This window comes from Amyelois transitella, chromosome 3 (genome assembly GCF_032362555.1).
Source record: "Amyelois transitella isolate CPQ chromosome 3, ilAmyTran1.1, whole genome shotgun sequence".
Taxonomy (NCBI): domain Eukaryota; kingdom Metazoa; phylum Arthropoda; class Insecta; order Lepidoptera; family Pyralidae; genus Amyelois; species Amyelois transitella.
The window spans coordinates 10,768,235-10,793,720 of record NC_083506.1 but is presented as its reverse complement, the minus strand read 5'-3'; the positions used below and the strand labels follow the sequence as shown (position 1 = coordinate 10,793,720).

The following is a 25,486-nucleotide window of genomic DNA, read 5'->3' as shown; positions in this document are numbered from 1 at the left end:
AGTTCGTAGATAAATAATGAGCCGTCATCAATTGATTTTTGATCAAGAATAAAACTTTTTGCCTAGTGTCATATTGTTGACGACCTCTCTGATCTCGGTGATAGGACAAGCTTAAGACAGCTTGCGAAAAATACCCCACATGTAGTCAAACGGTTGCGACTTGGGTTTTTTGGATTAGTGTAAGGCAAAACATTAGAGAGAAAGAAAGAAAGAATTATGATTTATTATAACTTTGTCGAATATATTCAATGAATGTAAGTCTACTATTAGTCGACCACAATCTTTGATGACGCAATCTTTAAAAGGGACTGAGAGTTCTTTACAATTAATCTCGCAGTAGGTATTAAATTCGAAAACAATTCGAAATCATTGAAACAATGTCTATTTGCCTTGTGTATCAAATGTCAATACATAAAGTTAAATGGAAACCAACACTCGGTTGTTTGTTTGTTTGTTTACAAACACTTCGACAGTGCCTATTTATTAGTGGTCAGAGCGGTAACAATTCATTTGTGTTTCCGCCCAGAGTAGTATCATTTTAGAATAGGACCTGTCCATCTCTTTCCTATGGATATCTTTATGGGCGACTAATGGATTAGGCATATTCATCTAGTGCAGCGCTTCTACCATGAACCCTTTATGAGTTAAATGAGAAAAAATCCTCTGACCTCCGCAACCTGGGGTTTCCCCAGATGAGAGAAATTTTTCGTGTAAAAACCTGCCTTACCCAATCCAGGATAATGGTCAAATGGTCATGAGGAAGAACAGCAAAATTCAGGGGTGTACACAGCCTACGCGTGCGTCGTATTAATGGTGACGGCTGAATATTTGCGACGCCTTCAATTAAATACCCCGACGAAAGAATGGGAATCCGTATATACCACCGATGCTTAGAACTCGTTTATACTGGAACATATTTTGTTATATTTTTTATCTTAATTTATCAGCATTGGCAGAGCAATGGTTTAAGAGCTAACAAGGGAATTTCATAATACAACTCATTAGATAATCATAAAGAGATTTTATAATTCTACTATGTAACTAAATCTGAAGGTATGGCTCTGGTTTTAGTAAACAACTTTATGGAATAATCCCAATTAAGTACGAAGCTTTTGATTAAATTAATAATGCGAAGCCTTCTAAATATAATCCTTAGTAAGTACTGGAATTATATCTAATGAAAATTCATTACGTGATGAGCTATGTTCACACATAATGACTGATAATAAATAGGAACACGAAACGTAAAATAAAATAATTACACGAAAAAGTTTAAGAACGCTTTTAATTCGTATCAAATCGAGGAATTATGAGCGTAGCACAGTCCGGGCAATTGAATTTTCCTGTTTCCACTGGTTGAACGTTCAAATAAATCCAATATGCAAATAAGTGATGCATAAAAAGTGCAGCGATATATCGTCGATAGATAACCGTGAGCTGTAAGTGTGCACGCCGCCCATTCCAGGCTACAGAGGCGGGCGGTATCGATCGCCACGTTATATAACCCCCCCAGCCCCGCTCGGATACTTTCAACAGAGATGGTTCCGTACCCGCCAGGATCCGGGGCTGAAACGGAACCCTATTCGGCGCGCAGCCAACCCGCGCAGGGTTCCAACTCCATATCATTTCCAGTTGTTTTCCTTCGACCAGGGCAGCTGGTCGGCCGTACATTGCTACGTGTTTTCTTGTGTCGTTTCCAATGCTTTAAAGGTAAGATTACATTATAGTCATCTTTATTTTACTACGGATTTAAATACGTCTCTGAAATTATCATTTGCATATTTCCGTTCCGTACTTTTGCATATTTCCGTCTTTGCACCGACTGATGTTGCGACACGTTCATTGCACTCACTGTTTTCTTTTTGTGATTATCTAGTCATTGTTTAAACTGATAGATGTGCTTACAATTAAGTTAGACCTTTAAGTATTTGACCACGTATTTGATATATTTTCATATTAGCAGAACAACCAAATTTTCTATAAGTACTTAAAGTAGGTATTTCAGTTTTGATTCTTTTTTAGCATTAAACACTATATATTTAATTGAACAGTAAAGGCTCCTATCATTTTTGTCGGGTCAATTATTACATGGTTTTTCCTTAATGAACAAGACGCCAATAAAGAAGAAAAGAGACAATGCATATAGCCTTTTACTTTTTACGAGTTTGTAGCGCAGAAACCAGGGCTCTTCGCATTTTAATTATCGACTATTATCGACCTACGTTGGTTTCGGTTCTAATAACTATATATGATTTTCAGAATAAATGTCTTATGAACATATATAGTAAGTATGATAGAAAATGGTGTACTTTATCTATTGTACTAAATATCAAGACAAAAATTTATAAAGATTTAACTTGATTATACCAAAAGCCATGAGGTGGACCGATCTGTCTTTTCAGTAGCCAAATATAGAGTTCATCAACGAACCGCAAAAATAAAAAAAAATGTAATGAATAAACGGTAAATCATTTTTTGTGAAATAATTAACGAAATCCAGGGGATAAAAAAAATATTTGCAATGAAACAAAAAAATATAAAAAAGTGAATTTAAATTACCTTGAAAAAGACTATTGTGTCATGCAGTTAGTCGTCAGTAGGTGTTTTATTTTTTGTGTTCACATACCCAAAAGTAATAAAGCTATATTTTTATATATAATCTGCTGGTAAAAATATTTGAATAACGACGTAATGAAATTACTTCGTGTAAAGCTGAACCAAAATAAAATCGAATTCCTGTCATGTCACACGAGGCCAAGATGAATGTATTTCTGACGTGAGCCTTTAGCCACCCTTCACTCCAAATTGTAATGATTTTCGCAAGACCGCGTCAAATAACATGGGCTTCAAATACATAAATAAATATAAGGCACATATCACAAAAAATAATATGCCCTGAGGTTCAGTGTCTGGAGATATGTTGGCCTGTTTAGACCGGCGCGGCGTAAGAACAGGCCGCCAAATAATATATCAACATTAAGGATCTTTCTTTATTTATCAACATTCATTATATTTATCCCGGTTCCACGTTCCCTATGGAGGAGACCGTGGTTCGCCTGTAACCACGATCTAGATGTGGAATACTCAGTCAATGAAGACATTTTATGCTTACAAATCGGATACTGTAACCACTCGCTTTACTCGTCCATCGAAACTTTATTTAAATATAATAATAATAATATATACGGGACAAATAACACACAGATTGAGTGAGCCTCGAAGTAAGTTCGAGACTTGTGTTACGATATACTAACTCAATGATCCTATGTTTTATAATAAATACTTATATAGATAGAATAGAATTTCTCATCATGCCCTGGCCGGGATTCGAACCCGGCACCTCCGGTGTCACAGACAGACTTACTACCGCTGCGCCACAGAGGCCGTCAACAAAAACAAATCAGTCTTGAGTCACTATGTTGATTATATAATTCCAAATGTTATTTGAATTTCAGCAGGGTATCTGATGTGGGTATTTATTTATTTGTTTACTTATTTACGTACACAGAAAACATCTAGAATGATAAACAGAAGAAACAAAATAACATAGGTTCTGTTTATTTCAAAAGAAATCCCTTCCATGTTGGCATGATCATGTAACCATGACAAAGCCAGGCTTTCCTTGTCTCAAATTTTATCAATCACCATCCCAGTCCCAGTTGCGTCGTCACCCCAGCTCTCTAGAATTTCACAAATTTATGTATTTGTTGGTAAAAGTATAAAAACCTTCGAACAATGTAACTTCTTATAACTCAATATTAACTTCGAAGAAAACTTTATGAAACCTCTTGAAATGTCACAAGTATGATTTCATTCTTAGAAATTGTGTTTTTCTTATAACGCATCTCGAATTAGGAAAGTTCTAAATGTTCAATGGTACATAAACTTTAGTTTTTGTTCTAAATCTATACCTACACTGGATCTACTATCTATCTATTCACTTACAATCTTTACTTTCCATTTTAATATTCTCTCTACTGATACGAGTATAGGTACCTATTTTATAAGAAACAACAGTTTTCAAAATTAATCTTCAAAAGTTAACGACATATCAGTTGGCTTATTTTGGAAATTTTTTTTCCTCTCATTCCGAAAATTTCATGTGCACATTTTCACAGCATATTCATTTGCTGGTTGTATATAATGAACTTTTTAATTTGAAATTGTAATGTTTAATTCCATGATACAAGACGATAGCTTATACCAGTGTTCACCGTATTTATTTAAAAACGTTTCAATTTCACTCAATTAATTTAAAATCTCTTAAACTCAAGCTCCGCATTTCCCTTCTCTCCGTACCCTTTCCTTTTAACAATCCTTTCTAGTTAATGGATATTTCAACCTTTTAGGTTGCTATTCAAGAATACATAGGAGTTCCGTATATTGTAGCCGACGTATAGGCAATGTATTACTCAAGCTTTTTTTTTTTTAAAGCCTAACCTTTAGATGATATTTCTTAAATCTATATATCTACAAATAAATTTGATAAACATTCAGATTTTACACTGTGCTTTGAAATACAAACAGAAGAGAATGATAGCTCGAAATAAGTTAGCTGCGAATAATGCAATTTTTGCGTATACCATGTGGATTTCTTCCGATTTTTTGCACCTTAATGATACTTTAGCGCTGAGCATCCATGACCTCATAGTGTTTGTGTATACAACGTGACTTGTTCATAGGTTAAGCTAGATTAAATTAGCAGTTATTCCATACTAACAACCTACAAACTCTGTTTGTGGCTTTCCACTAATTAAGGGGTAAGACTCAACAACGAGGGTGTATGGGTAGAGCGTTACATAAAAATACCAACTTAATTGCTTCGCCTGGGTAGGTTAATCTAATTAAAGCGAAAACGAGTTATGTGGCGACAACGTTAAAATACTTGTTCGTTATTTTCCTTCAACTAGTTTACTAATAAGTTTTTATCCTTTAGGTTAACAGAATCTGAGTTGAAAAAGACTGCATTGGCAATAAGTAATGAATTATCTAGGTAGTTACTTACCGGAATTACTTCATACATATAACGTCTATATTACGTATAAGCCGAATGTGGTGCCGATAGGTGGAATGGGATGATTTAAATAGTGAGAGGTCGCAGAACAATCGCCTACAAGATCACTTCATTTTTCAAAACTAATTAATTAAATGCAGTTCAAATAGACTATGGTCACTGACACATAAAACACTTGAGCTTTTCCATTACCAAAATAAATTCAACCCATAAATAGAAGCCTCAAAGTACTCATGATTTTTTTCACCTTTGGACCCAGGCTAATCAAACAATCCGACTTTGAATCAAACTCTTTAGCGCCCAGCCGCTACTCCACAGAGGTCGACAATATGAAATATTGAATAGTCCATTAGGATTACATCAGAACGGTCTGGAAATATGATTTGTACGTCGCAACGATACCCCCAGGGATAAAGCGAAAAGAGTCCTTTCATGATACAATATAATGCGAAAAAAGGACGCTTTGTACGCAGAAAATAACTTAGCGGTGAATCATTTTTAATATCTTGTTTCTTGGTTTTTCTCGCTACGCAATATTACTTTAGTACCCTCTTATCCCTTCAAGCCTTTTTTTCCTTTTTGCAATGTTAACTTTAGCAATTTCAGAAATCAAGACCACAAAATAATTTTGAGACTAGCTTTAAGGTCACTCAACGATAAAAAAATAACTTATAAATTTTCCAACAAAACACATACTTACGTATACAGTCAATCTGAGAAGTTTCTTTTTATGAAGACTTGCCCCCTATTAGATCAGGTCAAATCTATTGAAAATCTTGTGTGACAGCCTGGCATGACAATTACTAGGCAACAGATGTCGTTAAAAAAAATAAATGTATTGAATTAATATTCATGTAAAGTTCATAATAAAAACATTCATAATTGATTACTATGTCACTTACACGTGAAAGGTGTTCATTAGCGAAGCCCTTCCCAGCTGGATGTCGTTATTTTAATTGCCCGCCAAATACAGCCAGTGGCTTTCATTTTATTTTGTACTAAACAATTTGGACTTTTAGTCTCAGATTAACTATTAGTTCATCTAAACCTGAGTATCTGTAAAATAATACGATTGGAATACCACTAAATTTTGTGCTTCTTTTTTTAGGCAACAGGCTAGCAACCTGTCACTACTGAATCTCAATTCCATCATTAAGCCATCCAACTGAACATCCTTTCAATTTGAAGACCTTTGGGCCTGATTCCCTATGATTGATTATTACAATAAAGACATATTAAGTACCTATGTTTTGACGAAAAATATTAATAAATTTACTTTGTAACGTATTTCATGCTCCAGAGAAAGCTGAGGAAAGTCAAACAAGATAGAATAAGCTTACAAAGAAAACAAACTAAACTAATTTATTAAACGAAGCAAAGGTCTAACAACAGGTTTAATTGTACCTTCAATTTGAACTTTCGTCATAATCTTAGCACATAAAGGTTTCTTAATTAACAAAATTTAAATACCTAGTTGAGTAAATAAGTTTCTTTTGTTTGTCAAATTAATGTTGAAAAGGTGCTTTCTAGGTTTATCGTTGCAAAAACATTTGAAATTGTTGCCTTAATTAAAAACGATCTACAGTAAGTTTGATTGAAATGGTTTGCGAAAATTATATTTAATAATAAGTAGGTATATGTATTTATAGAAAAATCGACATATAAACGCACAGGCTCTTTTGTTACTGAGTGATTTTGTGTGAGCGACTGAAAGACAAAGGACAATCGAAATTAAATTCCAATAAACATTTAAGAGAGCACAGAGATTGTTATGGTCGAATTTTTGCATTTAAATTAGAAATAAAGCGTACTGGGGGAATAAAGAGCTATATACGAAACTTCTAAAAATATATCTGATATCGTTATTACTACGCAAGGAGCCGGCAAGGTTTCAAATAGTTACCATGGGAGAAATGCCAAAATATTTATTGAACGTTAGTTTATAATTTATAGTTGAACAACTATAACTTTAACGTTAAAATGAAGATATCCCTATAAAATTGCGTCCATATTAGAGTAAAGCATTTACACGGTAACGGGATCTGGGGAGCCCTGGGGGTAACTCTGTTAGGGTCCCCGCGGACGTAACGAGATTACCGACACGACACTCGGCGAAAACAACTTGATAGGCGGCCCCAGTTCGTGCCTGGAGATGAGAAATGTTTACTTCAATTTCATGTCAATATTTACCCAAAGCTTCCAAGTAAATTGATAGATTAATGATGCGAACAACAACATTGATAAAATTTACATTATTATCACGAACTTTAAAATATTCATGTTCCTATCATAGCAGTAAAAGGCTTATTAATTAATTTAAAAAGTTTTTTAGCTATGTTATGTTCTTTGCTTTCTTGGTTGAATAATTATAAAAGGTATTAGAGTCGTTTCAGGAACATCTACAGATAGGTGGAAATATCTGAAAATTTTTAATCACCACTTACAATTTCTTTGATCCAATTCATAAAATTTGTTTCGATATTGAGAACATTTAGGTATTTCACTGGCTTTTATGGGAGATTAAGAACCTTTCAAAATGATCAATAAGACTGGACGTTCATACCCAAGGGAGAGCACTAAAAGCTTAAAATTGTTCAATTTCAGTTGAACGAATCACCGCTGGGATTACCCTGATATTTACTAACAAATCTACTTATCTACTAAAGTAAAAGAAGGACAATTTGTAAAAGTAAAGATTTTTTTTTCATGTTATTTCTAACCTCTTTTGACGTAAGAAATAACATTTGGTTGATATTATTTTCCTGACGGATTATGCATGTGGCTGGTAATGTATCAATCATAAGAATTTCTGTGCAGCGTTCTCACAATGGGAGTGCGGTGGATTTGGGTTATCGCCGCGTGCGCCTTGGCGTGCGCCGGCGCAGAACGAGGGGGCTCTTCGCTGCGTGGAGCTCTAGAAGCTCTCCAGAGGCGGCAGAGGGGGCGTATGCATCCCCCGATGGAACCTTTGCCTCAATACGATGCATTGTATGAATTTGTCCCGCCTCAGGGCTACCCTGGTAATTACATAGTTTACAAAAACTAGCTTTGAGAATTTATAAGTGGGTTTGTTACCCTAATCGGTTTAAACTACACCTACATACATTTCATCTGTTATACGTTTTCAGATCCCGATTATAACGTAGATATTGAAGATCTTGATGAAGATCCAAATACGAAGTATGTAATCAAGCTACTTGAAGATAATGAAAAAGCGCCTGAAGCATACGAATATAAGTTAATCAAGAAAAACAATTTACATTCCGATGCTAGCTCTAATAAAAAGGAATCTGCTTTTCGTGAAAGAAGTCATCATCAAGACAACGAAAGGCTACGAGATCTTTTTGCCGGCAAAGATGAAATTGAGGAAAAAAAAGAACTTCAACAGAAAGCTGAAAATGACAAAGAATATGCATTGCTGTTAGGTCAACTTTGGTCGAAGTACAAATACGACAAGGGAAATATGGAATCAGCTCCTCCAGGCGTGGTTAAGCTGTACAAGGAGAAAATAGTTAAGAAGAGGTTTCCAGATAACTGGGGACCTATAGCATTCAAGAGGAAGCGTAGTTCCGATTCTGATGCTGACCGCCCCATATCTCCAGATTATGATCTGGTGAGAAAAAACGATGATACTCCCGAATCAAATTATAATACATACGAACTACCCGAAGATGATAAAGATGACCTTCGTGAAGAATATGCCATTGCTTTTCAACCCTTAGACGACGACAATTTGTCTGACTTAGCGGATGATGATCAGTTCACATACGATTCTATGGAAAAACGATTTCCAATAACCAAACGCAGTAGTGGGTCCTTCAATATGAACGTTCCAAAGAAAAGATTTGCTTTAAATCAGAACAAACGTGAAACTTCTAAGACATTTAGAAGCAGTTCTGGAACTGATCCAAAGATTATTAGAGACTTATCAAGGGTCTTTGGGGACACTGAATCGGTTATGATAAAAAATCCAGTTAAGCGAAGCAGTGACATACAAGAAACTACACTAGATGTTAAACCACCTATGCTAATACATCCTAATACGACCCATGAACACCATAATTCCAGCCATCTAGACGAAATTAGCCAAGACCATAATACTCATGTCATGCATCATCCTGGTATGATGGGTAAAGATGAAGACCATAATCATCATAATCATGATCATAATGAGAGTGAAAAACCGATAGTGTTAAAGAAAAAATCAATTGATTGGTCGGATTACTTTGGTATAGACAAGCGAAAAAAGAATTCGAAGGCATTTGTGCGTGACTTGACTCAGGACAGACTGCGCAAACAGTACTTCGATACATTTAACAAAGAAGTGGTTTACCCTTTAAATAGTTTTCGAAAACATAGCAATGTGAAAAGAAATTATGTTAGTCCCAATGAAGAATCAGAAATGGAAATAGATCGAGCACATGCAGTTGTTGTTCGCAATGATGGAAAACGTGACACATCCAAAGATAATGACGCCAAATTAGATACCATTGACAAGAAATTGAAAACTATGGAAGGTTTAATTGTTGATGAAGCTTTGCATTTCACGAACGTGGGAGATGATTTAGATTCAAAGGAGGAACAAGAAATGAAAGAGAAATTACTATCACGATTAGCTGCGGCGTACAGTTTGGAAAAAATGAGGAAAGCTTTAAAAGAATTCAAACAGAGTCTCCAAACGCATAGGACTGAGACTGTTAATTCCTCACCCATTCCTACTGATGAAACTAAAGCCAAGAGAGTTGCGGTGAAAAAAGAGAAGGTCGATATCAGCAGTAATGAAATACCGATTTTCAATAAAGACGAAAAATATAAGACTGATGATTTTGAGGGAGAACAAGGAGCAGGACATTATTTGAATGGGAAAACTGAGGAGCAATTTTCTGAGGGTTACATGGGCGGCAGTGGCAGACACCGTACACCAGTGATCGCAATAGGTATGCTGTAGATATTATGCATATTTCATATTTTAGTTTAAACATCTTTGAAGTAAGTATTTCAGTTTTTGAATGAGTTTTCACTATTATAGGAGGACCTAATGGAGCTTGTCCAGTTTTGGCGAAGATTGTACAACGATGCCGCGGAGTCGACTCACTGGCCGGGGATCGTGGACAACTGTTCTTGCCGCTATGCAGTTTGCATCAGATTTGCTATCTTTGTGTAAGTCTTCCATTATTTAATTACAATTACTTCGTTTATGAACTTTCAAAAATATTTCCTACCAGTGTATCTATCCCAATCTTTCTGTAGATTTTATTAAAAAAATGTTAAATTTTAATTGAACTTTTATTTAAGGGCGAGGCACCACCTACCACATGCGACCTAGTGTTTCTCTCCGAAGCGGACACCACCTGCGAAGGCGATATGAGTTGCCAACGAGCCGCTCGCTCCGCTTTGATGGCTCTTCGCGAACTGCACGACAACCTGGCCGACGAATTAGACGGAGAGTGCGAGGCGAGCCCTTGCCTGCCTGCCACCCTCAAGCTGAACGTTGGCTGGCAGAGAGCTCTCCAACGATAGATCACCAACATATTCCACAGATAACGAAATCGTCGACACCGAGCGTGAAGACGCCTCACGTTCCGAGACGGTCACTTCGCGACCCTCGCAGCTTCTGAAGCCGGAACGTTAGACGGTCTTTCATAATTTTTACATCAACTTCGACATGAGTCATGATCACGTAATTTTTGATTAGTATTTTGCTGATCGCCACTTTAATGGAGCATCGATTCACTAGTTGTAGGTATTAATTTGTTATATTCTTACGGGTCTAACCAGCCATAGACGCGTAGGAGTGTAAGTTTTCATTGATCTCAATAGGCTACATTCGCTAGCGAATTACGCAAACGCTACGCTTTCATTGTTAAGTGTAATTTGAATAAAAATTGTATTGATCGTTGTACGGACTTTTGCTAGATATGTTTTTGCAATGGTATTCTGATTGTTCATCTATTTGATATTATGGAGATTGAGGCAGGGCTAGATGTTTATTCGTGAGAAATGTTTATGGATGTAACGGGATGGTACTTTTATCGTTGTTAAGTATTAACGTATATTTATATATTATACATATTTATGTACTTAAGTGTTTTGACGTACATGTCGAAAATAATCACATTATTAAGTGTTTTAAACGTTATTTCCAAGTTTTAATAAGTGATTAATTATTATTAAAGATTTATGTCCTGTGTAAAAACTTCATTTAAAATTGTCTAATATGAAACTCATTTATACTTATACTAGGTCATATTCGATGTCTATATTTTCTTATTCTTTTAAATAAATGAAACTTTATGTACAAGATAATATAAGGCAAACATAAGGGAGGTTCTATCGCTTGATTTGCTTGTCAGTCCGTCACTGGGGTTGGTGAGGTCCACGTTACAATGATATTGTACCTACAAAGCGCGACTTAGCACTAGAGCGGCACTTTAGACTATACTAGGACAATAAATTAATTTTGATTTACACCTGACTATTTCATAGTCATAATTTTAAATTGTCTTTATGGAGTGTATGTTATCATTCCAAGACTAAGTCTTCCGGCCCAAAATTGGCTTCGAAAGTCTCAGGAAACGCCGGCAGTACGTCGCATCTCCCAATACTTAAAATTGTATTTAAACATATAAAAATAAAACAAAAAAATATGAAAAGAAACGTTAGATAGAACATAAATGAATGTTTAAAAACTATACTAAGACGGTGAATATTACCGTTTATTTTAAACTTGAATGTTATCACTTTACTCGTAAAATGTTCAAGTACTCTAACACACAAAATATAAATGGTTTTCAATAGTATTCGTTTTATTTTCTTTTCCTTTTTTTCCTATGCATGATCCTCATAATCGCAATTACAATATTTTTTGATAAACATTAAATGATTGAAATTGTTAATAAAAGTTCAACTGTGCCTATTACTAACGAATGTAAATATGGCATTACTAAAGCACAGATTCGCAATTCCTACGAAATGATCTAAGATTTTTGACAGAGTTTTCTTTGCTACGCATGAATGTTCACTAAAATATTTCTTTTAATAATGTCTCGTACATATTATAACACTAGTTGATTTTGTCAATACAATTTATAACTTCAATATAAATAAATTAAAAAATGACGAAAGATTTCTTTTGTCCTTTTTATAGTGAAATCAACAAAGGGACTTGGTCAAACTCATAGTTGTTAGGAAGAAAACAAATTTTATAAACCATCACGAATAATTTAAAGGGATTTTCCTTCACCATTAGTCGTGTTGTCACAACATCTTACTAGATAACAGTGTTACAAATAAGTTTACCTAAATCATCTATCCTCTCACACGAATAATAAATAATAGTACCAAATAGGTTTGCATTTATGATATTTTTCAAACTTAACTCTATTTATATCAATAATGTAATTATAATAAAAAAAAATTACATGCCTTGCAGACGCTTAAACACGATTGATAAATCGTAATGATTATATCTCGCTGATAACCGATAAAGGCCCTCGAAACGTCGATATCTCAGTGTTGTTACAAAGGGACCAAATTTAACACTATATTACGACAACAAAAATAAATTTTGTGCTAAAAAAAAATACTGTGATACCATTTTCAGTAGTGAGATTTGTATGTTTGGTGTACTGAAGTCTAATAAAAACAAGAAGTAACATGTTTGCGGAAGATAGACGTGATAATGGTATCGATAATCCGGCGGTCACGGCAGGTAAGTACGAACATGTTCTGATACTTTATGATAATAAAAAAAAAAACAATTATATGTACATAAGCAGACTTATTATGCAAAACACATGTTACAAGTACATGTTGATTTAAAATTTTTGACTTTAGTCAGCTTGGCACTCAAAGGTGATTGAATTAATATTGTGCAAGGTTACAATTGTTTATTATAATATGTCGTAGGCATTTCGTAGACATGTGGGTCTATGAGCTACAAATGAGAGTCGCTCGTAGACTATATTTCGTAGCAATCGCGTGTAGACAATTTCGTAGAAGATCTTCGTAGAGCCAAGTCAGAGCGAAGAAAAATTACGAATTTGAAATATGACATTACTTAAATAATTAAAAAGAGCGACTTGTATAATAGATTGCATCGTAAATTTCCATAGTAACTACACAAATGGGGTATCTAAATATAACAATCACAAAAAGCTTTAAATTTTATGGGCTCAAAATACCAGAATTCATAATTACTAATATTTTAAATGCCTGAATTGATTACACATTACCGTAAATAATAATTTAATACACACCACCTTTATTTTCCAGACGACGGGTCTACATTGAAACCCGATTTGGTGATAAGTGTGCAGCCAAAGCCAAATGGTAAATATGAAATTTAAATTCACAATTTTTAGTATGTACATATAGTAAAAAATACTAATAAACTGTCAACTGTAAGTTTGAACTGAAGCTATAGCATGTATACAATAGAAGTACATATTAAGTTAGCTTTAAGATTATGAAACAAAGATCCATACCAACTTCGAGTCTATAACTATAATTGTAAAGTTTCCATTTAATGCGAGTTGTATTTTTAGATCCAATATTTTTAACTTCAAAAATATATTTTTAATCAACCGTGAGTAACCATAAATATAACCAAATACCCAAGGGAATTAAGCAGAGGAAAGAGATGAATGGAGGACGCTCTAGTATACTCGTATAAAAAAAAGTATATTGTCCGCTGGCACAAAGAAAAAATAAGTGGCTATTTGATATATTACATGTAATTTTTTAAGGACACATTTGGATCAAATACAAAAATAGCCCTCATCAAAAGTTTAATGAACATTATGCTTACCAACACCATCATATCATTCAGTCATTTTAACAATGAAGGAATATCCAACTTTCCAATAAAATTCCATCACGAAATTACGAAGTTATCCGATTATAATAATGTTACGTGACAAATATAGGAGAGCCGCTTTTTGAATTTTTCCGAAGATTAATTGTTGATTGTTGAAATTTGTTATCAATCCCAACTATGAAAGAACATAAATACGAAAGTTAGTTTATTTGTTTGTTTGTTGTTTTTTCACGCGTTATCTACTGAACCGATCAACAGCCCGGCAAAAACTAAAGTTCTCGTGGGATTTGCGAAAAATATCGCACGTGTAGATGGCGTTGAATTCGCTCGGGCGAAGATGCAGGTAAATGCTAGTCAATTATAAATCTAACACTCAATATATTTTTTATTGAAATCCAAATCAAATATGGAGTCTTGATTACCCGAGATGAAATATGAGTTCATTATTTTTTAATTCCCATGGGAGCGAAACCTCGAACCAAAGCTAGATATAGTGATGGAACATCGGTGCTGCGAGTAAATTAAAAAAAAAAATTCTATAGACAGTTCCCGCGCCGAGTTGCCCGTGACGAATGTGAACTGGCGCACCAACCCTCGCGGCCAGTTCATCCCCGTGCACGGCTTGGACTTTCTCATCGGCGTCACCAGCCTCCTCATACAGCAGACGGTGGAACTCGACGATTGTGAGTTGTTTTGTGTTCTGACCACGACATGAAAATTTAACAGAATAGGTATAGTCTGCTGTAAACATACGCTAGACTTTTAACTACCTAATATAAAAAGCAGATTGAAGAAGATTGAAAGACGCCTACAACCAAACTGGTCGCAGGAAGTGGTAATGATAAAAACCTGTTCAGTGTTCTCACAGAATCATTAACAACTTACTTCCTAATCTTCATTATTTCAAGAATCTTGAAATAAAGAGAAATGAAGAGGAAATTTAAGGTTATTGTTGATATGAAAAAATCGGGGAAAATTATTCACCCTTGAGGGCTTCAATGATGCCCAAAATAACTTTATCACGCGGACGGAGTCGCGGGCACAGCTAGTTGATTTAATAAAAGACTAATCTTGTTTACCAGTAACCTCGAAAGTGGAGTCAGAAAACCGGTACATAGTGCGAGTGCCTCACGGAGAAGCCCTGTACATCGCGAGTGAGGTCTCATCGCCGACTCAGCGCTGCCTGTGTGGCTCCGGTCGAGGATTCCTGATGCATCTGCATGACAGCACCAGACAAGAGGCCATGGTGCTACAGAGGAGGCTGGCTGCAGCTTCTTGTTGCTTCCCGTGTAGATTGCAGGTAATTCTTCATTATTCGTAATGATTCCTTAATTACTACCTAGCTCCATAGTGCGAGAGCCCTACGGAGAAGCCTTATGCATCGCAAAAGAGGTCTCATCAAAGGCACAGAGCTCCCTGTGAGACTCCAGCCGAGGATTCCTTATGCACCTTCATGACAGCATCAGACAAGAAGCCATGATGTTACCGAGGAGAGTGGCTGCAGATTCTTGTTGCTTCCCGTGTAAATTGCAGATAATTCTTCATCATCCGTAAGGATTCCTTAAATACTACCCAGCTATATAGTGCGGTTGCGTTACGGAAAAGCCTTATACATCGCGAAAGAAGTCTCATCAAAGCACGACTACAGCCGAGGATTCCTGATGCACCTTCATGACAGCATCAGACAAGAAGCCATGATGTTACCGAGGACGCTAGCTTCTTACTTCTTTCCATGCAAATAACAGGCACGTTATAAAGTTAAAAAAAAACAAGTTTGTCGAGATGGTTCTACCAACTAATACATGGGTACTTCCCGTCAATGTCATACATACATTTCAGCCTGCAATATATAGTTCTACTTAGCTTAAAATAAATTATTATATTTGTACTAACATTTTTCAAATATTGGATTTTCGATACGAACCAAAATATTTTTTTTTCTCTGTAACAATTACACGTTACGTCAAATCTATAAATAAATAAATATAAATAACTATTTATATACCTATTTGTCTCATACTTTTACAGGAGATGAAGGTGATCACACCGCCTGGTGACTACGTGGGTCGGGTGGTACAGCAGTGGTCCTGGGTGGTTCCCTTCTACCTGGTGAGGGACCTCAACGACCAGGTTCTGTTCGCCATCGAAGGGCCGGCGGTCTTGCAGCGGAGTGCCCTCATGCTTTCAGAGTTTAAGGTATAAACATACCATTTTAGTTTCGTATTACAGAAAAAAACTTGAAGTTTTCGGCACAGTAACATTGAAGAATAGGACATATCAATTTTGGAAAATCTTAGTATGGTACTCAGCCGACTGAAATGTTTGACGGACTCTTTTCTTCTTCATGTTAAGCATTTTTTATAAGCGGGCCCATAGCATTGAAGCCAAATTTGTTTTTAATAATATATGTTACTGACTGTTAGATAATGCTATTAGCATTAAGTCCGCCTATTGTACTTTACAAATTGTAATTGTTACAATAAAGAATAAATAAATAAATATAAAAACATATATTTATTTTGTCAAAAAATACATAATATTCCTTCTGTAAATATACTAAACTGATTCATCATTTAATTTCAATAATTACCGTGCGACATTTATAGATAGACAGTAGAACGTCCTAAAGAGAGCTTAGAATTACTTACATTTGTGCAAAGAACGTATGACTGTTATTGATAATTTCCAATTCTTTTTTAGATAATGACCGGCGACTCCCTTCGCGAGGTGGGCAAGATATCCCACGGCTGGGACCGCGACCTGAACAGCTTCGCCACCACCATACAAGTCCCAAATGCCACGGTCCAACCCAAACATAAAGCATTGTTACTCGGTGCCGCCTTTTTATTAGTAAGTACTAGAGGCCGCCCGCGACTTCATCCGCATGGAAACCCTATCAATCCCGCGGGAACTCTGGGATTAAAAGTAGCCTATGTGTTATTCTGGGTCTTCAGCTACCAACATACCAAATTTCATCGTAATCGGTTCAGTAGTTCTTGCGTAAAAGAGTAACAAACATCCATACTGACATCCTGACATAATCACAAACTTTCTAATTTATAATATTATTAGTAGGATATACTATTTATACCTTTACTCGCTTTAGGTATACTTATAGTGTAACGCGACTGTCACAGTGTGACATTCGCGTTATGCCTAGATCAAACGAGATGTGGGTTCGAATCCCGGCCATGGTATGATGAGAAATAAACTTGCTCTGATTGGCCTGGGTTTTGGATGTTTTTCTATATAAGTATTTAAGTAAAATATAGTGTCTTTAAGTTAGTCTCTCGTAACACAAGTCTCGAACTTACTTCGACGCTAACTCAATCTGTGTAATTTTTCCCGTATATACATATTTATTTATTGTAACTTATTGCGAAATTCATTGTTTCATGTTTATTAAAATTTATTTTTGTTACAGGAATATACGTACTTTATGAAATCCAAGAGAAGCTGTATGAGGTGTTGCTGTTGATAAGGTTCATGTAACGGAAAACTGATATCACGTTTTAAGTATTCATCCAACTTGTTATTTTTGTACAATTAGGTAATAAATATTTTTATACTATTGTTACATCAGTTTTTTTTATTGATATTATACCTGTCGCCAGAGAAATCTTATTCTCGTAGACTCTCGCTTGTTTTGTACGTACAAATACTTCGTTCCACTAAGTTGTTTTCACCACTAAACCAGGCTAGGCAAACGAAGCGCGTCCTCGAATCTCTGGTGGAAACGCAACCTTAGAGGTGCTACGAACTGAAGCTACGACGTTCTACGAACTGAGGCTACGAAGTGCTACGAAGGCCGTTTAGGACTTTGTTGCAGCACATTTAAATCATCATACAGGAGAAAAAGATGGAGTGATGTTATTCTAAAGAGCCGGGAATCACACGGCATGGTCCGATATTTTTTTTAATTTTAGAATTATTTTTAATGCGACAAGTTTTTGTGCTGTTCGTATTCTGTTTATCAACGTACCATTAACCTAAAATGTTTTGATGTTTTTATTTGTAAATTAATCAACCCAAAAATTCCCAAAGATTCCAAGCTGGGGGATTAAATACTACCTCCCCAGGAATTTAGTCTTTTAGATTCTTGTTTGGGCCTTGTAAACGTTATGTATGAGCTCTGAATTGGAAAGTGTAGAATAAAGAATAAAATGTCACGGCATTTCATATATTTAATATTTATATGGCATTTGTCATGAAATAGCATCTTGACATTTCCGACTTTACGTACCTACTAAGTATTACTTTCACAAAGATCAGTCAAAATTTGGATGTATTTATCGATTAATTGTTAATATATATATATATCTCATATGATTTTATCAAATATTAGAAGAAATGTGTTCGCCATACTTAAGATTTAAAACATATGCGGATAAAAGTTGGCCGTATATTGAATATTATATTGGAGAGAAAGATGATAGGGAGAGGAAGGGCGGCCGAGGGGAACACCACTGGGTTGGAGCAAAGGTGATATTTATTTAGAACTAGCACCCGTGCGCATTTAGCGCCATCAACAAAGAGCGACGAATTTAGCGCCACCTACAAATTTAGTTTAACTCATATTTTTTGGGATATTTAATGGTTCTTTCAGGCGATGGGCTAGCAAACTGTCACTATTCGAATCTCAATTCCACCAATAAGCCGTACATGTAAATGTGACATTTCAGTCTTTTCATGATTGTTAGCTCTGTTTACCCCGTAGGGGATAAAGACGTAATTATAATTGTTAATGTGACTCACATTTTATAGCTTCAAGGACTTGATCGGTATTTCACAATGTATCCTAACGATAATAATCCTTGTCTTTGAAACTGTAGCAGTAATAGTTTTTGAACGGTGATGTAGAGCACCCGTCTCCCCAGCACGTGCATAGTATCCCGAAGGAAACAGGGAACAGTTCTATAGATCGATGATATTGGACACGTTGGCAGCTATTTATTTTGTACCCCAATCAAGAAAGAGGTAGTTTTAATCATTTGTCCGTCCGATGTAAATTAAAGGGGACACTGGCTGATCGACAAACATCCACGCATAGCCCGTACTGCCAAGTCTAGGGACTTCTTTGGCATGAAAGTTTCTAATATGGTCAAGGGGTGCACTAAGAAAGGATTTATTTTGTTATAGAAAGGATCTGATTATTCGTTTCATGCGGACAAAGTCGCGGGCGTACTCTGGTCTATACGAATATTATACATGCGAATGTAAGTTTATATCTTTGTTTGTTTTATCTTCACGCGTTATTTACTGGACCAATCTTATTGAAATGCGTGTATATTATATTAAGAGTCTCGTGAAGGACATAGGGTACTTTTAATCCCGGTAAAAACTACAGCTCCCTTGGAATTTGCGAAAAACATGTATTCTTTTAAAGGTGGCGCTAAATTTTCACTTGTAGGTGGCGAATTATTAAAGCTATGTATATTATCTAAATTTTATTCAAACTTTCAACGTGTTGTCTTCAGTCTATGGAATGGTACACCGGGAGTTTCCTTCGGGATACCATGCACGGGCTGGGAGACTACCGCTGGCGGTACGCAGGTTACGACGGCCTCCACGCCACTTATGAAGGCCACTTCTATAGCAATGACATGCATGGGTACGGCACCATGTCTTACCCAGATGGGGTCGTGTTCACGGTAAGATTTAATTGTGATAGATATTAAATTACTTATAATTAACTAGCGACCCGCCCCGGCTTCGCACGGGTGCAAAATTATAAATGTTATTATACATAAAAACCTTCCTCTTGAATCACTCTACCTGCTACAAAAAACCGCATCAAAATCCGTTGCGTAATTTTAAAGATTTAAGCATACAGACAAACAGACTAAAATAGCGACTTTGTTTTATACTATGTAGTGACTAGTATGTACTTACAAGTCGGTATGTTTGTTAAATGATTATACGTTTAAGGTTTTTTTTCTAATGTGACCTGACGGATGAGAGGGCCATTCGAAGACAAATGCTTGGTTCCTCTGTTTACAAGGTGACAAAGGCCAGACAGACATTATTCTACATACATCTGTGGTCGCGCGGCAGTCTTATTAATGGTTTTACCTGCCATTCTAGTCTACGATTCACGTAGGCAAAGGTGTAGCCCAGAGAAAAAATACTACTCATATTCTTATTCCAACCAGTCTCACCTGACTTATAAAAATCTTAGCAAATTCTTGAATTATAATCGATTTCATTTTACTCTAGGGTTTATATTCCAAAAACAGTCGATACGGCCCCGGAGTTGAGACAAACTTTGTATATGAGGATGTAGGGATTTGGCGCGGTATGCGACTAGTAAGGTTGGCGTGGAGGCCGGCCTGCTGCAGCATCATCCCAGACCTCAGTCACGGGGACCTGGGGAGGAAATACGCGGAGCCACAACGGGTGGTACTGGCTTCCAACTCAGTTGTTGTGAGTATTTGAGATGTGGGAGAATTCGAGACAGTTTTTCGAAATTTTTCACGTAAGCAAAGTGTCCGTGGTTGATTAATGAATAATAAAACATCGTTTTAAACTTTTTAAATTAGAAAGATTTTTTTTATATACGGGACAAATTCACAGATTGAGTTAGCCTCGAAGTAAGCTCGAGACTTGTGTTACGAGATACTAACTCAACGATACTATATTTTATAATAAATACTTAGATAGATAAACATCCAAGACCCAGACCAATCAGAGGAAGTTCTTTTCTCATCATGCCCTGACCGGGATTCGAACCCGGGACCTCCGGTGTCACAGACAAGCATAGTACCGCTGCGCCACAGAGGCCGTCTTTAATTAGAAAGATTCCAAGTATTTTTAGATGATGACAAGTTATGAATGCTGATTTATGTATCATGCAAAAAAATTAATAACTTTATGGATACTGCCCTACAGATTGGGGAAATAAACAGTGCCTTAGATTTGCTGAAGCAGAATGGATGTGATCCAATAGCAGCGACGGAGAAGTGGACTAAGCTTTATCCAAAGAACTGCACGGACCAGGCCAGCAAACTGTGCCAAGTGGAGGATTTCAAACGCGATTACTACAAGGGCAACATTCAGGAATTGGTCGTCACAGATCGGCCTGAACCTAGAGTGACTGAGGTAGGTACTTTTGAATATCATTTAGCTTTGATGCTTACTTCGAGTCAATGATGGAATTGAGATTCAGATAGTGACAGGTTTTTAGAACTTCACACTTCTATTTTGTGTATCTTATTCGTAGATAGCCTTCCTAAATGATGACTAATGACGTTTGGTGCATACGTTAATCCAACTCTCCTTTTGCAAGCTGTGTTGTGGAGAGTCGGAAATATTTTTTGTATTAATTACATACTTACTTAGAGTGCTGCAGGTTTCTTTTGATTACTTATTTAGTTAATTATTTAATTTGTCAAAATAATCGAGATAAAACTCAAAAATCTTAATCGTTTTTTGTCTAGAATACTGTTATTGGCCAAGATCCAAGCTCACACGATGATACCGTATATTATTATGCTTGGAATAACGAAGAGTTGTTGATTGATATAATGAAACACTGTTACAAACACGATGATCAGAGGATGTGTAAAGAAATGTCTATGGTAGACTTGCTCTGCATACTCTCTGGACAGAGGAAGGTTTTCAAACACCCTGGGAAGTATGAGGTGGACAACAGGTGGGAATATTTGGTTTAAGATTAGGTATAAGTAGTGCATTATTATTTATTTATTTATTACACAATATTCATTATGAACTTAAAACAATATTCCGCTAATAATGATTTGTCATGGATTTTTCGTTCAACTTTGTACACGGGATATGACTTAACAATCCTTAACGCATATCCATTTTAGGTTAAAAATAGCTTGCCCATTTTTTTTACAAAATGGTTGCCAGGAAAAGCAATAATGGCGGATCTGTTCTCATCAATCAATTGACACTATTTTATTTACAGAACATTGTTAATGGCAAGTTTTTTGGGAGATGTTCAAACTGTAACTGAACTTATCAATGACAGCGATGTTTATCCGGGTGTTACAGATAGCAAAGGGAACTCTGCACTTATGTATGCTACCGTAAGTAATATATTGATGTTCAAACTCATTTTAATTAACATTTTATCTAATAAAACTAATTTGGTTCAGAAGCAGTATCTAAATATAGTGCATACAGAAATGCTTCCTTACACTTTTAGTTCGGCGATCAAACAGACATTATCCATTTTCTGGTGGAGGCTGGTGCTGATGTCAACGGATACAATGATTCCTGTTGCACTCCACTCGGATTAGCAATCCTTAGGTTCCTTTTTACTGAAAGAGACGTGACACCAAGTGAAATGATACAAGCTCTGACGCCCCCATCGCCAACATCTTCTCGTCCGGCGTCGCGTAAGTCTATAAAACTGTTTGTTCCTAATTTTTATCAGTGATGACTAGTATCTGATATTATTGTAAAATTATTTTATGTAGCTACAAGTATCATGGACCAAATTGAAGAATGGAATATATTTCGGGAAGCTAGTGTCCCTCTCTCAGCAGGGCTTACCAGAGCACCAAGCAAAACAATGAAACAAAATAAAAAGTCAGCTCTATCTTTAAAAGATACTCCAAAGAAAAAAACAGATGCTTTAGGGAAACTACCTGAAATACTAGAAACTGTTTCTGAAGAGTCAATTTCAGACGACAAACGGACGTATAATAGGATAACACTGCAATATGTATCGGCTATTAACGATCTTTTTGTGCTTCCAAGTATAACAAATTCAGTTACATATATATTTGAAATAAATGATATGAACAAAGGCTTAGATACTGAGGAAGACACAAAGAAAATTCCAGACAAAAATGTAAAAAGAATTGCATCAAAAACTATAAAACAGACAACTAAACCAAGCAAAGAAGCGATTTGGAGGAGTAGTGAGAAAGACATTTCTACGTTGGACATCGCTGGAAAACTGAAAACAGACACGTGAGTTCTAAACATTGTATAACAATATTTAAGTACTTTATGATTACTAAACTTAATCAATATTTTCAGTTTATCGAAGATAAAGTTTACTATTCTTCAGTTATTATCTGATGGCGCCAATCCCACTATGGTGAAATGTCCTCAACCAGCTCTATTGATGGCAGTTCTCGCGGGTTGCCCTGATTTAGCGCTTCAATTGGTCCTTCATGGCGCAGATGTCAATGAAAGATACCCACAAGTAATACAAAATGTATATTCAAAATAATTTTACAGCATATTAGACAAAAATAATAAATTCACTCCATTGTTCCTATACAGATGTTTGGGTACTTTCCTTTAGATATAGCGATATCCCAGCCACTGACCGCCAATAATTTGGATCTTATACGTACACTACTTGAATGTGGTAGTGACGCAACCCACCGTCTGCAGTACAAAGAGCAAAATGAAGATGTTCCCGGTCCGACATTATTGCACGTAATGCTTGCCAAGAAAATGGAAAGCGAAGCTGAAACTGAGGTGAATACTGTCTCTACTCGTACACTTAACTATTGAAACCGTTATTAGGGCTAGACTGATGATTTATTTTCATGTATCAATCTACCTATTTGTTAATTTTGAATTGTAGATTCAACACAATATCTTGGAGCTTCTGTTGCAATATAAATGTGACCCAACCATGCAATTCAAAGGTCGTTCCGCCATTGATGTGGCCATGTCCAAGGGTTCCAACAAGATGGATATATTTATTCAGAACCCAAACACTAACTTGAATGCGATCATAAACGATTCTAACCAAACCATTCTGGTCAAGATGTTCTCATTAACATTTTTTCGAACTGTTGATTCGATGGAACGACTGCAAATGGTTTGTATTGATCTTCATACATTTAAATTTTATCATATTGTGCTGTAGGGTTCCCGACAGAGGCGAGGATGTAACCGAATTTTTATGAATCCCAGTCACTTTCTATGGAATTATCATTTCAGGGCGCTGCGGCTCTCTATTGACTTTAGATTTATAAGTAAGTCGCCTTTTCTAATAACTTTCTCTGTTATAAGTACTTCTGTATTTTCAGATCACAAATTTACTTCTTTTTGGTGCCGATCCACTGATAGAGTGTCAGAATAATGAGGACAAATACGAGAACATTTTCGTATTTATGAAGAATATCTTCACTGACTTAGAAACCGCATCTGCTCCAAAAGCCAGTAACCCAATAGGTAATGGTTAACGTATTTTGACTTACGAGTACAAATAGTATTGGTAATACTTAACAAATCAAATTCTTATCACATTCAATGCGGTTAAGCGTGACTAATTACATAAGAAGTTTCCAATGAGTGGCCAATTTTTAAACTCTTACGTTGCCTATTATGTCACAGGTAAAGAAGCGAAGGGCAAATCACCTAAAGAACAGCCGAAAATGCCTGAGAAAATATCAACAAAGTCAGTACTTAAGACAGGTATTGACGACCTTGGAGACTACAAGCAGGCTCAAGAGCTGATGACAGATTGTGCCAGAATGTTGTACGTGCGATGGCTACAAGCAAAACTCATGAAAGAACTCGTGTGCATTATCGATAGGTAAAGGCATTTTGATGTACCTATCTATTTATTTAGTAGTTCTCAGGTCGGCAATTAATTATACGTACAATCTCAGTTTAGAGTAAATAGCCTTACAGTTTTACAAGGCAACTATATGTGGATGCATATAGGTAATATATCATAATAATGGATGTGATTTATTACCAACTACCAAACGTGTCTTCAATAAAATTACTATCATATAAATTTAACTATCCAAACATTTTTTGACAATTTGTAAACAATTTTTAGATTTCAGCATCGACATTGGAATATGATATTAAGAGAACACAAAGACAAAAAGCGAGTAGGCCTGTGGCTGACCCCTGAACGCTGTTTGGAAATATGGGATATTCTAAAGAACACACGACAGAAAACGTACAAAAATAATCGTGTTTTGAGACTTCTACTTTGTATGGTAAAATTTTACAACAAGCGGTATATCGAGCATATGAAAGAAGTTTATCCTACTGCTGAAATGAAGAATTCAATAGAATACGAAGTATCTATTATTTTACGTGATTACATGTCCGGGCCTAAGATGACTGATGATGTGCAGTTAAAAAGACCTTATGTGAAACCAGAGATAATATCGAAACCTGTAAGAAAGTTTCTTGCGTTATCTTTGTATTGTGACACCTTTTGTCTGCTAGCGAATCTTTTTTTCACATACTTTTGAAGTACTTGTTTCTAATTATATAAGGATAATATGACCCTCAAGATGCGCATTGCGCATATTAATTTATCTCTCCTACTTACAGGACAAGTTCAACGTTTGCTTCGAATGCATACTTCCCAACGGGGAAGGGAGCATAAAATGCAAATCGTGCAAACTCATCGCATTCTGTTCCATGGACTGTTTGAAAGTGAACATCAACAGACCATATTGCCATCCTTGCAGTGAATATTTAAGCGATTTCTATTTCCCTCCGTCATCGTCAAATCATGAGAAGGAGGAACGAACAAGTGTTAATAAAGTTTAGTTTCGAATACTTATTGTAGTGATTATTAAGTATAAACAGATAATTGTATCATTGTTTTTATGAACTGCTCTCGGTAGAAAGCTGACTAAGGGGTGTGAAGATTTCAAGGATTCACGATTCACTAGTTCCGAGTTTTTAGG

At 36.0% G+C, this 25,486-nt stretch overlaps 3 protein-coding genes across 3 annotated transcripts; all 3 read left to right on the top strand.

Moving 5' to 3' along the window:
- The first annotated feature begins 1,655 nt into the window (after window positions 1-1,655).
- LOC106129803 (uncharacterized) lies at window positions 1,656-11,028 on the top strand. The gene is made up of 5 exons (XM_013328475.2): window positions 1,656-1,710; window positions 7,832-8,034; window positions 8,143-9,951; window positions 10,044-10,174; window positions 10,310-11,028. The coding sequence occupies exons 2-5, from the start codon at window positions 7,842-7,844 to the stop codon at window positions 10,532-10,534; spliced, it is 2,358 nt and encodes a 785-aa protein (XP_013183929.2). The 5' UTR covers window positions 1,656-1,710; window positions 7,832-7,841; the 3' UTR covers window positions 10,535-11,028.
- A 1,471-nt stretch (window positions 11,029-12,499) lies between these two features.
- Window positions 12,500-17,409, top strand: LOC106129783 (phospholipid scramblase 2). Its single transcript, XM_060950647.1, has 7 exons — window positions 12,500-12,725; window positions 13,289-13,345; window positions 14,375-14,515; window positions 14,915-15,132; window positions 15,861-16,028; window positions 16,533-16,682; window positions 17,257-17,409. The coding sequence occupies exons 1-7, from the start codon at window positions 12,671-12,673 to the stop codon at window positions 17,308-17,310; spliced, it is 843 nt and encodes a 280-aa protein (XP_060806630.1). The 5' UTR covers window positions 12,500-12,670; the 3' UTR covers window positions 17,311-17,409.
- Window positions 17,410-18,182: 773 nt separating this feature from the next.
- Window positions 18,183-25,378, top strand: LOC106129771 (ankyrin repeat and MYND domain-containing protein 1). Its single transcript, XM_060948938.1, has 15 exons — window positions 18,183-18,314; window positions 19,310-19,483; window positions 20,049-20,255; window positions 20,721-20,930; window positions 21,269-21,483; window positions 21,763-21,883; window positions 22,003-22,190; window positions 22,284-22,775; window positions 22,845-23,013; window positions 23,094-23,294; window positions 23,404-23,643; window positions 23,855-24,005; window positions 24,162-24,363; window positions 24,616-24,964; window positions 25,125-25,378. The coding sequence occupies exons 1-15, from the start codon at window positions 18,183-18,185 to the stop codon at window positions 25,344-25,346; spliced, it is 3,273 nt and encodes a 1,090-aa protein (XP_060804921.1). The 3' UTR covers window positions 25,347-25,378.
- The last annotated feature ends 108 nt before the right edge of the window (window positions 25,379-25,486 follow it).

What these genes read in the sequence shown, in the direction of transcription:
- LOC106129803 (XM_013328475.2), top strand. Translation starts at nt 7,842, where the DNA reads ATGGGAGTGCGGTGGATTTGGGTTATCGCCGCGTGCGCCTTGGCGTGC. An exon ending in CCCGCCTCAGGGCTACCCTG is followed by an intron (nt 8,035 to 8,142) that starts GTAATTACATAG and finishes ATACGTTTTCAG; the next exon opens with ATCCCGATTATAACGTAGAT. An exon ending in TACACCAGTGATCGCAATAG is followed by an intron (nt 9,952 to 10,043) that starts GTATGCTGTAGA and finishes TCACTATTATAG; the next exon opens with GAGGACCTAATGGAGCTTGT.
- LOC106129783 (XM_060950647.1), top strand. Translation starts at nt 12,671, where the DNA reads ATGTTTGCGGAAGATAGACGTGATAATGGTATCGATAATCCGGCGGTC. An exon ending in TAATCCGGCGGTCACGGCAG is followed by an intron (nt 12,726 to 13,288) that starts GTAAGTACGAAC and finishes TTTATTTTCCAG; the next exon opens with ACGACGGGTCTACATTGAAA. An exon ending in GCTTCCCGTGTAGATTGCAG is followed by an intron (nt 15,133 to 15,860) that starts GTAATTCTTCAT and finishes ATACTTTTACAG; the next exon opens with GAGATGAAGGTGATCACACC.
- LOC106129771 (XM_060948938.1), top strand. Translation starts at nt 18,183, where the DNA reads ATGTGTTCGCCATACTTAAGATTTAAAACATATGCGGATAAAAGTTGG. An exon ending in GGAAAACTGAAAACAGACAC is followed by an intron (nt 22,776 to 22,844) that starts GTGAGTTCTAAA and finishes CAATATTTTCAG; the next exon opens with TTTATCGAAGATAAAGTTTA. An exon ending in CAGAGATAATATCGAAACCT is followed by an intron (nt 24,965 to 25,124) that starts GTAAGAAAGTTT and finishes TCCTACTTACAG; the next exon opens with GACAAGTTCAACGTTTGCTT.